Genomic DNA, 13,191 nt, shown 5'->3' with positions numbered 1-13,191 from the left:
AATAATAGACTTAACGTAAAGTACAAAAAATTCTAATGTATGACATTTTAAACAGTTGGTATTTTCTAAATATTAAAATCACGCTATTGATTTAATTAGCTCTAGAGATATATAATTAACTGAATATCTGCAGTACTGTTCATAATTCTCAGACGTAATTATAGTTTAATATGTTTTCGTGCATTTTTGTTTAATACGTGTTATTTATTTATTTATTTTTTTTGTGCACTCTTGTTTTATAAAAGACTTGGACTATCATCCATCCCTGAATGATTTTTCGTCTTTTGCATTTCAAAATAAAATGTTGCCGTGCGTGAAGCATTTGTACATTATCCTTTTTAAAAGTTATTATTTTATCATCGTTCTACATACATGTAGGTACTTAATGTATTATTTTCCAGGGACATTTCATCGAAAAATTAACAGCCAACTTATAATAATAGAAATATGAATATGGTAGATATTTTTTGCAATGAAATAATTATATTTCAAACACGATATCTTAGTTATTTAATTAAAATACGTTTGAATCCTTACAGTACCATGTAAAAGATAAGTCCTTTCACTTCGGAGTTCCGTATGACAATGAAGACTGAACGATAAGTGAACAGTGAACGCAAGGTGAACGCAAAGTGAACGGAACGAAGCGCGAACGGTGAACGTTTTGTGAACGGTAAACGCAAGTGCATGGTGAACGGTGAACGCTAAACTATGAACGGAGAGCGAACGGTGTACGAACGGTGAGCGAAGGGAAAAATGGGAAAGAGAACGTTTCAGGGACTGTAATGTTTGTTCTTAATTGTTCAAATCATGAGCCCCGGAGGTACAGTCCCTGAAACCTTATACTCTCCCATTTTACCGTTCGATATACGTTACAGTATAATTCAGAGTAACCCACCACCCGGCGCCTTTTCTTCCGAAATCAAATTCTTAGTTAGTATATCCAGCGGTCGTTCACCGTTCAGGTGGGAAAGTAAAACGTTGTAGTGACTGTAGGGTGGGGCCATAATGGGGAATCAAAATTTTACGTAGAAATATATAGGAGAAATGTTTAAAAATCTTCTTCTCAATAACCTTTGGACCAGAAAAGCTGAAACTTATGTGGAAGCATCCTGGGGAGGGTTTATTCTTAATTGTTCAAATTATGACCCAAGGGGTCGGGCGGGCCCACAATAGGAAATCAAAGGTTTACATAGAAATAAATAGGAAAAATCTTTTAAAATCTTCTCAAGAACCACTGGGCTAAAACTGCTGAAACTTATGTGGAAACATCTTGGGATAGGGTAGATTTTAAATTTTTCAAACCACGGGGGTAGGGTGGGGCCACAATGAGGAATCAAAGTTTACATAGAAATAAATCTTTTAAAATCTTCTCAAGAACCACTTGGCCAGAAAAGCTGAAACTTATGTGGAAGCATCCTGGGGTAGTGTCGATTCTTAATTGTTCCAATCATGACCCTCGGGGTCGGGCGGGACAACAATAAGGAATCAAAGTTTAATAAAATAGAAATAAATAGGAAAAAACTTGAAAATCTTCTTATCAAGAACCATTGGGTCAGAAAAGCTTAATCTTTTGTGGAAGCATCCTTGGGGATCCCAAAAGATTCTTAATTGATCAAACCATTACTACAGGGTGTCGGGCGGGCCCCAAAAAACAGGATCAAATCTTTATGGAATAATAGGAAAATCTTGAAAATCTTCTTCTCAAGAACCATTGGGTCAGAAAAAAGGAAATTTTTGTGGAAGTATCCTGCGGTAGTTTTTATTCTTTATTGTTCAAATCGTGACCCCGGGGTAAGGGAGGGTCTAATGGGGAATCAAAATTTTTCATAAAGATATATAGGAGAAATCTTCAAAATTCTTCTTCTCAATAACCATTGGGACAGAAAAGCTTCAAACTTTTGTGGAAGCATCCTGGGGCGTCGTTTTATTTTTATTTTTTTAAACCATTACCCATATGTGTCGGGGGACCGCAATAGGGAATCAAAGTTTTACATAGAAATAAATAGGAAAAATCTTTTTAAAAAATCTTCTTCTCAAGAACCACTGGGACAGAAAGGCTGAAACTCATGTGGAAGCATCCTTGGGTAGTGTTAATTTCAAATCGTCAAAATTTTGGTCAGAGGGGTAGGATGGGGTCACAATATGTATTACAAGGAGAAATCTGGTGAAGAACAGAATGGCCAAAGCTCCTCAGGTTAGCGATGTGGCCAATGGGCCTCTTGTTGTTAAAGAGTTCTCTTATAAATTAATTTCTAGTTGATCACGTGATCAAATCCCTCAGTAGATTTGGTCACCTACGAACAAAAAAGTCATTTCCCAGTGAACATTTTTAACGATGTTGTTTTAGTTTATTACTTATCCAACATTTGAGACGAAGATATCCAGTAAAACTGCAAAGAACAATGATCGCTGTTAGAAAAGTCTAACTATTTCATAAGTTTTTAAAATATTTGAAGTCAAAAGCGGTGGTATCGCCTGCATGTGTTAGGCCCTAAGTTGCACTGTGACAGAAATATGTAGACGAAGTATAACTTCGTTCTGTGATTCGATCACGCTATGACCTACGACTCCCAAATAACATTCCTACAGAATTGAACACATGTCCTCCTCAATAGGTTCATAGGAAAGATATTAGCAAATGTAAATATTTTGTGCTATTTTTTACCTGGTATTTTATTAAAAGTAAAGTCTTATGTGTGCAATTAATTCGTATCTCACTTAAACTTAAAGATAGATTCAAATACTCAGTACTTATATTCAATCTCTCTTCTCAATTTCATTAATGATAGTTAATCTACAATATATTGCAAAGTATTGCAATATTAAAAGTAAAATATTGCAATATATCGCAATATGGTTTTCACTTGCAATTCCCAGCTCTATATCTATGTATGATTAAGTGCGTTCATAATATACTTTATTCATTTTTCCAGTGAATATCCCAGACAATATGCTATGGGACAGTAAAAACAAACGAAAACAGTTTTTACTGAATCTAAGGGGAGAAGGGGAGGCTGTGCATTACAGAGGGCGATCGCCTGACAGTATGGATCACGTGAGATGGCTATGGAGATACGGGGTTTATGCGAGACCTGACATCGTGAGATCCTGTATAGGACTCCATCCTCACAATGACATTTACATCATCGACAACAAACCTTATAGGAAACCAAGTAAGAAGAAATACCTACTGATGCTTTATTTGATTAAAAAACATGTAAACATTTAACACAGTATGATTACTCATTACAATTTTGCACGCCTTTACATGGACAATTCCATTCATCAAGATAAAGGCAGATATTGTTTTTTACGGGTTGGTAAATTCCAAGTGAGGAAGGGACCTATTTTGTACAGGCGTGAATGCCTTGGGGGCTAGCAGCCTATTTGTTGTCATTTTTCTTCTGATCATTATACACTTGAAGGGATTTACATGTAATGCATGCAGTGAAATACACAGATGTCAAACTTAACCTAATGTTGGGTCGTTGAGACAATGCAAATTTAGGAGCAAAAATTTGTAATGAGACATATTGAGTTAACGAACAGTATTCAAGATAAAAATTCAATAAAACAATGCAAAATAGGAGCAACGCAAACACAGACATCCAAAACTAGAGTCGTTGTCAATAATCTATATTGTTTTATTTTTGAATGTTTTATAAAATACATATATTCTATGCCCTTCGACTTATCATGTAATCCACAAATACCTTCATCGTTCTGGCGATATTTTCTTCATTCTCTACATTCCATTTCCCCTTGAAGCTCCAATGCTACTAGATAAATTCATATTCTATCCAAATTGTAATAAAAAGCTCTCTTTTTAAGTTTTAATGAGTGGGTTAAAAATTAGCGATGATGTCATATTTATTTAAGCATTCTTGTCATTATTAAACCAGTGAATCTAGTCCTCTTGATTACCTGTGCCTCATCATGTCACGGCTGGTGATGATATATCTGACGAGAGACTTCTTTTACTTCACTGTATTGCTATCAAAAATTGCAAATTTTACGATTTTATAAATTATTGATAAAAGTAAATAAAATTAAGTTGTGATTTTGTCTGTCACTTTCGAGCATCTAATGATGCACTTTATTGACAGGCCTATCTTTGAATGCGATACTTAACCCTTTCTCTACCGGCACATTTTAGGTGATTTTGGAGACTTTTTGATATGACATTATTAAATCATTTCCAACCTTTTTATTCAAGGAGAAAGATAGGTATATTGCATACCATTTTGTAGGGAATGTCTAAGATATGATATTTTATTACTATTCAGATACTCAACAACTGACCTTATTAGTAAAAATGGAGGTCAAAGGTCAATTTAGTGCAAAATTTTATGGGATTTTTGGATATTTTGTATTCTTCAAGCTAAATATTTATTATGATGTATGTTGAAATAGGAAATCACAAAAGAGCATGATACTGTACTACATGAAACATATAAACTTTTTTTTTCAATTCTGCATATAACTACTTAAAAGCGGTTGCTTGGCAACCCAGAATTTTTTAATTTTCGGGCAAGAATTTTCGTTTATTACTCATCCTAGACACATTTATGCATCCCAGCACATATAAATGTTAGATGTGATGTCATAAAAGTACAAGGGACGAACAGCATATAAATTGTCTTAAAGTTTGACCTCATTAGTACTATTTTCAGGAGGTCAAAGGTCAAATAAGTGCAAAAGTTTCATCAATTTTTTTTCAACACTTTTCAATATTTTTGCCATAATTTTACACAATGGATGATGAAATGAAAAATTCTGAATATACTCTCAAGAAGGGATCAGAACTGCAATACCCATGCATCATTTTAGTTCAAATATCTGTTTAATGACCTTTAAATGGTTGCTAAGCAACAACTTTTTAAAGTTTTTGGCTATATACATGTTTGTTATTTCACATTCTGGACACATTCTCGACACTTTTTGTTTATTTTATGAAATTGTTTGTAAGAAATGGGCCATTAAGATGAAAGAACATTTTTGTATTTAAAATTGACCTTGACACTCTTGTTCTTAAGGGGGTCAAGGTCATATCAGTACAGAATTCTGCTTTAAATTGTAAGTAAATATCAATTTTGAAATGCTTCAATCATGGATAAAACATTTAATATTTGACGTGATAAAAATGGCAAACGACAAAATTTGCAAGCAAAGAATTCTGGTCTGCTTCTTAAAAACCCCTAGCAAATCATGGATACAATCTTTTTGTTAAACAAAAAAATCCATTCTCTTGATACCATTAAAAATAATCTTTATTTTCATGGATTTTTTCATTACAAGATTTTTCTGGTATAACAGAGCTTAAGGGGTACAATAAAGACTTGACGTGTTATCTTGGAGGGAAATAATAATAATAAATGTAGCATTGGCAATATTTAACGCAAAACTGTTCAGTCAATAAGTTGAAAATGTGACGTTTATATCCAAATATACAAATCCAGAAATATATATTGCAAGATGAATTCCAAATCAGACTGAAATCTTCAACAAAATGTTGAAGAGCACTTTTACTTTGTGTCCACCATTCTTTTATCAACTGTCATTTCTCTGTAGGGCTGGAGGAAATTCTTTGACTTGTCCAAGACATTATTATTTGCTGTCAAGTACAAGTGATCAGCTTCTATCCTGTAAAAGATTTAAATATTTTGAAACAGATACATGTCATTGTGTATATAAATTTACATTTATAAATAAAATTAAGAACGCTAAAATTACTACATATATTTGATGTTCCTTTTAAAATTAAAATTGAATTTATTATGTGATTCAAGTAGTTAAATGATGTTGCTAAGTCAATGTATCAGGACTGATAATTCAACAACCTTGTAGTAAACCATCATGGTAAAATTACTGAACTAAAACAAATAGCATATATATGGCAATCTGACTAAAGTCTCTGTTTACGCTATCGCAACATATAAAAAATATCTGGCACTGGATGGAAGATCTAATTTTAATTAGATTGCTACAAAAGCCATGAAGGGACACATCAATTTTTCAAAAAAGTAAAAAATGAGATATCGAACTAGACAATCCAATCCCAAAGATTACTAAATTGTTCCCTCGATTTATAATTCAAGATCTCGAATTACACAATCCGATCTTACAGATTACTAATTCACCCCCTTGATTCATAATTTAAGATCTCGAATTACATACTGGTAATTCGTTATCACAGATTAATAATTCGAGATCTCGATTTGATACAACGTCAGTCTTCTCATTTTCTCTGTGCTCTTGAATTTCATTACATATATGTACAGATACACCCAATCATTTTAATCAATTTGTGCGTTCTATTTATTTTGCTTCAGCAACCGGTCAGTTCCAACCTCTTTCATAACTAATTCAACTTATATTTATTTCAGAAATATTTATATGATAACACAGGACCCATATTCACTTTTACTATTTAGGACTTTCAATTATTCTAATATACATGTAACTTAAAAAACCTATTGTACAAATATCAGTACTAGCATATGGATTTGAAAATGTTCATGTATTTTTCTCATTTTGGACCATTATATGTAATAAAAGGTAGGATGTAAAATACTACAATATTCTATTCTTTAAACATGTATTACCATATCTGATATGTACAGAAAAATAATTTTATTGAAATCATGGGAAGGGTTTACATTCCAAGGGAACGAATCATTTAAACTAAGAGAATGAATTATACAATCTGAGATAACGGATTGTGTAATTTGAGGGAACAAATTGATAATCTGTGAGAATGAATTGGCAATTTGTTATAACAGGTTTTCAATCCGAGAGAACGGATTGTATAAATCAAGAACTCGGTTTACTTTTATAAATTTTTAAAATTCTATATCCCTTCATGGCTTTCATAGATTTCATACCTGCATGGCTGCCAGGATTGTAAAAAAAAGGAGACAATTGACTGCAATGTTACTTCAGGGCAAAATTCCCGGGGCAAGGCTGTTCGTGAGCATGGGAGTGTTGATAAACCATCCAGTGAGTTTGACTACCAATGTATATGACGTACGATATTTGGAAAGTGTCTGAAAAATTGAGAAAATGGAAATTCTAACCACCTACTTTATGCAGATTGGAAATACAACAGCAGTCTATAAAAACACCTTGTTCCATATATCTCGGCATTTATTAAAATAGATATTACATGTTTAAATAATGTGTTTGTATGAATAATCAAGCATCATAAGTATTATGTGTTTCAAACACTTATTTTTCAAAATATAAATCAAATGTTTATAAACTTGTAAGAATGCAATATTATGAGAATGACACAAATGAAATTTGACTTTATTTTTTGAAATTTTAGAAATACAGAAATTTTCAAATACCAAAACAAAATTTTACCGGTTCATTGGTCTCCTTACATATTAATTGGCCTTCGTAGTTCATGGTAGGCTTAGCAAGTGGGTATTCACAGATGAAAGTATTGTTCCATATGGTGCCAGCACCCTAAAAATTCAATGTGAAAGTGGTACATGTACACACTGGTACACACATACTGAAAACAACTATCCATTATTATGGCAACTTTGATTTTACTTTGAACTTTCGAGTGATTGTCAAAAGCATCAAAGTTCAAAAGCAACACAAAATTGGCTGAACAATACGAAATACGCTCACTGAAATATGAAGATCTAGTACATGTGTACATTTAGTTTTCTTTTGAACGTGAACTAATTGTGTTTTAAACTTAAACTATGCAGTCAATATACACGTATTCTCACCTGCTAATACCAAAGGCATGTCCGTATTATTTGAATCATTGATGTGATGATCTTCGTCGTGAAATAATCATGAAAATTGACGTTCAGATTTCGGATCGCCATCATTCATTTTGTTTACTGCTATGGCGGAAACACGTGGTTATTTCAATTCATATCAACTCATACAGTGATGAGTCGTATTTTTATTTATAAATGCGAGTTTTTATATTGTTAAATTTCGTCTTAGAGCTAATTAAATTGCAAATTAAGAATACAGTATAACAAGATACAACAATATTAAAAATCTGATTTTTTTTTCTGTAAAGATCGACGTTTAGGGAATCTACAATTTTTATTAACATTGTATATCACTACATGAAATATACATCATTACATGTAGATGAATAAATTAACATTTCACTTCACACAAAAGGCAGAACGATAGTATATATTTGTTTTTTGAAATCTATTGTTTTGTATTATGCATTTATTTCAGTAAAAAATATGAAATGGTCAAAAAAGTCTTATAAAAGAATTTGTTGTTTCGAGTAAGGCGCAACAATATCGACCTTGACGTTACATGTAAATATTGACCGATTTTTCCATAAAAACTGTGCGAAGGTCACAAATTTAAATTATCGTAATGAAGAAAATACTGAGCGTAAGAAGACCTGTAAGGGCTTGTTGTAAAGGATTTTTTCTCTACTTTTACCAACTTTATTTTGTTTTCCCTATTTCAGCACAGAAATAAACGTAAAATTGAGCTTTGTTTAAACTTTACGAATAAAATCGAGAAAAAACACAGAAGTGCAAGAAAATTCTTGTTTTTAAAATATACTTTAAAGTAATAACAATTATTTTTACATATTTTAAAAGAAAAGAAAATATGCTTAAAGAATATACCATAATTTCTTTATAAAGATAATCAGGAAAAAAATCTCAATCGTCGGGAAAATTGGCAATTGCATTGGAAAATTACGCCATTTTCAAAAAGTCACGTTTGTGTTCACAACGTAAAATCGATTAAATACCGGCAATCAAGACATAATCTTTTTAGATATTTTAAAAGTAGAGAAAATTTCCAAAAAGATGATATATAGTTTATATACCTTCATGCTACCATAAAATAGATACGGAGATCTTATTTTCGCGAAGTCGTGTTTTAACGCGCCACCTGTCATTTGACCGGTACGGAAGTGAAGGGGTTAAAGTCTTTGCCATAAATTAAGTACACGACACCATAAGTACGTACATATTTTTATACATCCTCCAACTTCTTAAGCAGCACAGACCTAATCTGATGAGCACTTATTGTAAAAAAAAAGGTAAACAAATGCAGGAAAACTGAATGTAGGAAATATGTTGAAAGAAAACTGAAACTTATGGAAGCATAGTACATGTATATGTATTTGAAATCGTTTTAGCACTTACTGATAATTAAGAAAATAAACCAGATGAGAATATAAGTTACTATGCACCAAAATCAGTGTACAGAATTACTCAGCCATAAAACGTATTACGTCACATAGGGAAAAGGTTAAAATATCCAAGACACCAGCAAATTGAAGACGACGAGTTACATAAATCTTTTAATTCTACCATTTCATGCACCTGAGGTATACACATTGTTTTCCAACTTTACTAAACGATAAGATTTTCTTGAAATCTTGCTGCAGTTTACAAAAGCTCCATGAGGTCTGGTTTTCGGATTGCCTAATTGAAAACAAAGCCAATAAGGGGTAACTGAGCAGTACAATAAAACATGCTACCCGTTGTAAGAAAGGGTCTGGAATGGTTTCAAAACAATTGTGACGATGACGTTTAACGCATAACAGAGCCACGTCAAGATCGTGTTATTCGTTCTGCAACATGTAAATTCCTCAACATACCCTCGCGGGTATGTTGAAGAAGCATATAAACCATTTCTCGGGAAATGTGTAAAGATGATTACGTTTATTAATTTACCAAAACCAGTAATTAACATAAAATATGATTAACTTTTGCATAAGTAAGAAATTTTGTAAAAGCTTGCCTGACTAAAGCAATCAATTTATGCATATCCGGTGATAAACCTCTTGAGCAATACCTTTTTGGGTTTAAAATATGTCATGACTTTAGAGTTTGAGAACCGTGTGTAAATGAAATCTTCATTTTCTTAATCTTTCAGAATAATCATGTCTACTGCAAACATGTACTACAAGTGGACTGATCTGCCATTGGATCTAAATTGATTTCAAGCTACAATGTAACACCCATCAGGAATATATTCAATCATGCACTGTAAACATTTTAAAGAATGGATATAACTATATGCACATTTATATACATTTGGTGGAGTTTATTTTCGAGGTGGGGGGGGGGGTTAAGTGCCTCTCTCATAAACTGAGAATGAAATAATTGAATTCAATACTGTAGAATCATCATTGTTCGTGGGGACCAATGTTCATGGATTTCGTGGGCAACACTTACCCATGAATTGGCATCACCTCGAAAGTTTACTTTTATATTTTGCAGCCTTGGGGTGAATGACGTTGTAAAGTAATGCATTACATTACTATTACTTCAACAATTTAGGCATTAAATTACCATTACCCATTACTTTATTTTCTTAAAGTAATGCATTACCACGACCATTACTTTTTGAGGGTTTTAAAAATAGAAATTCATACATAACTTTGCCTTTTTTTCTTAAGCATGTATCCGCCCCCTTAAAAACTAAACATGAAAAATCATAATTCAAATTTTATTTCAGGTTTTTGTATATATTAAACTGTCAATACCTTACATTCATGGAGTTTAAAATTTTAAAATTGTCAGTTATTTATGTAACGCATGTACAATATCCATATTTTCTTTTGTACAATGGATTTTTTATGGTCAGTACAAGCTAGACCAGCTCAATTAATGCTTCATAAACAAAGTCAGAAGTAAGGGACTGGTAATTTCGCAGCTAGGATAAGGCAGCCCGTAAAATATCAAACTGATCAAACTGTAGTAACTTCCCTGAACTACCTAGATATAACGTCATAATAGAATATGACGTCAAGTCACTGCATTCTTGAGCTGACATGACGGGGAAAGTGTCAAAATTATTACGTGGCATGTAAATTTATTCTGGGGACTTGTTGTTCAATTCAAGTATAAGGATTGTTTTTTAAGCTCGAATATGCTGTTATGATGTTGAACATTTGAAATTTCAATATCCCTATTCCTTTTGCATATGCGATATGCACATATTCAAACAAAAGCAAAAAATTATGTGTAAAAGGCTCCACTTACGCGTCCGTAGACAGAGTTAGAATTTATGAATCGCGTTTATATTGGACTGGCACAAGTGATAAACAAGGACAAATTTAAGATATTCTGCGTGAATCTAGAAGAAAATTATGTTCTCTAACTGAATTTTGCTGGGGGATTGTGTGTAGTTTAGCCATTTTGGTATAAATCGCGATAAAGAGTGGAAAATATCCCTTCTTATGTTGGTAAGTGGAATTTCTCGTAAAATATTTTCTAAACGCGTAAAAATTAAACCTGCCCCCAGCACTTTCTAATTACCAGAGATCACGATGAATTGATCTATGTAACAAACAAAGCACAATATTTTTGTTTTTCACTTGTGCCGAAGCGATTTTTGTGCAACAATAAGGAATATTACAAATCTCTGTACGTGATCAATACAGTCATGTGACGTCACAAACATGCGTTAAATAAAACCTGATTCAACTAATATCTCAAGTTGACTACAATATCAAATAAGGATTACATATTTAAATTAAAATCTAGCTCAAAATATAATGTATATTTTCAAGGCATTTTAAGCCTTCTGACAGCCTTATTACAACTGCGTTGGTGCATTTGGTGCATTTCTGTAAACAATGCATTTTTTAAATTGTTACATAACCAAGAGACATAGTGTGTTTTGATGACATTCTAGTTATTCAAAAGGTGACATTTATCAGTTTACAGTGTACATTAGTTAGTGTATCTCATATGCAATTCTTTGAAAAGATCTTTTAAAACTATTTTATATACAATTCTTATCTGAAATAAGTGTGAAAACTTAAATGTAAGTAGGTAAGTGTACTTACAGAATAACAGAATAAAAAGTGTATTTAAATAGATAAAGAAATTCATTTAAATAAGATAACTTTATTATCCAATTTTATCATTTGCAATAAAAATAAAAATAAATAAATAAATAAAAATAACCTAAACAAAAATTTCCATTATCCATATCCATTTTAAGCTTATGATAGTTACATACAAATAATGCTTTGTATTGCTTTGTAATGCTAACATTACACTGGAATTTATGAAGTGATGCATTTTATTACTATCTTATGCAATGCCAATTTTTTGGGCATTACACATTACCATTACAATTAGCATTACCCCAAGCCTGGTATTTTGTTAACATATAGATTGAATGAACCATTGTATTAACGAGTAAACCACAAAATTACGTCCCCACAAAGAGGTAAACATGTGCTTACCCACGAACATTGACCCCCATTCTTTTTTATACGACATGATTAGTTTAAAAATATACTTGATGTACGCATTTGACGTCATCGGTGGTAGATTTCAATCAAAATGACAGAAACCGCATAACAGACTAAAACCATTTTGTTTTTGTTAATGTTTACGTGTTTCTATTCATTTTCTACAGTTCAATTAGATCTCTCAATAACAATATCTGGAAAATTGATAAAATTTACGTCATCTCGCCTACTACGACGTCATGATGTATCACTGATTTAGTCAAGGTAGAATGTACTGTATGGTTCCTTATCACAATTGCGCTATGACTATTAATACAGTAGACTATTAGAATCATTACATTAGGCTTAAACTGAAAGAAACCAATTTCCCAATTGGGCTTTTTAAACCGATCAACTTTACCTTTGCGTTCCCTTCACTGGCACATGCGGGGTTGTTTAACTTTTTCATTTGACATGATTACCCGTGCGCAATATAACCATTGTGATGAGTTCCACACAAAGGAGAGTGTAGGCTGTGACAGATGATTTGCTGTAGTTAACTATAGTACATGTACCGAAGTATAAACTTTGATTGACTACAGTGAAAACTTTGGAACTTTGAAACAAAATCAAATGGGATTTTGGTAACATATTCTTGAAAAATAATTTCAAAATTGAGTTACGCAGCATTGTAAAGGCTTTAATAAGGGGATAGGGCCTAATTTATACAGGAAAAGTTTATTGTGACGTCATACAAAACTAGATGCTGTCATGAGACAGTAATACCCGCACTAAGGTGTTTGCCTCTAAATACACGCTCCTACATATTGGGCGGCTTTCCACAGAAATAGTCAAAATAATTCTATAATTTACATGTATTCATCAAATTGAGTATGAAATTCTCAGACCCAGTGACCTATAACTCAGAACCTCTTATATTTATTTTATACATGCTTAATTCATTATATACCAGTCTGAATTTT

General features: G+C 32.3%; 1 protein-coding gene across 1 annotated transcript in view; it reads left to right on the top strand.

Annotated features, from left to right (window-relative positions):
* Positions 1-3,049: 3,049 nt before the first annotated feature.
* LOC134230997 (probable serine/threonine-protein kinase pats1) overlaps positions 3,050-13,191 on the top strand; it is a 36,591-nt gene continuing 26,449 nt past the window's right edge. Inside the window, exon 1 of the mRNA XM_062712864.1 lies at positions 3,050-3,176. Coding sequence (XP_062568848.1) covers positions 3,050-3,176 — 127 coding nt within the window. The remainder of the gene's footprint in view (positions 3,177-13,191) is intronic.

This window comes from Saccostrea cucullata, unplaced genomic scaffold (assembly GCF_032062105.1).
Source record: "Saccostrea cucullata isolate Sc308-1 unplaced genomic scaffold, CSIRO_AGI_Scuc_v1 ctg4522, whole genome shotgun sequence".
Lineage (NCBI taxonomy): Eukaryota > Metazoa > Mollusca > Bivalvia > Ostreida > Ostreidae > Saccostrea > Saccostrea cuccullata.
Note: the sequence above shows the minus strand (reverse complement) of the source record. Positions and strands in the feature narration are given on the sequence as shown.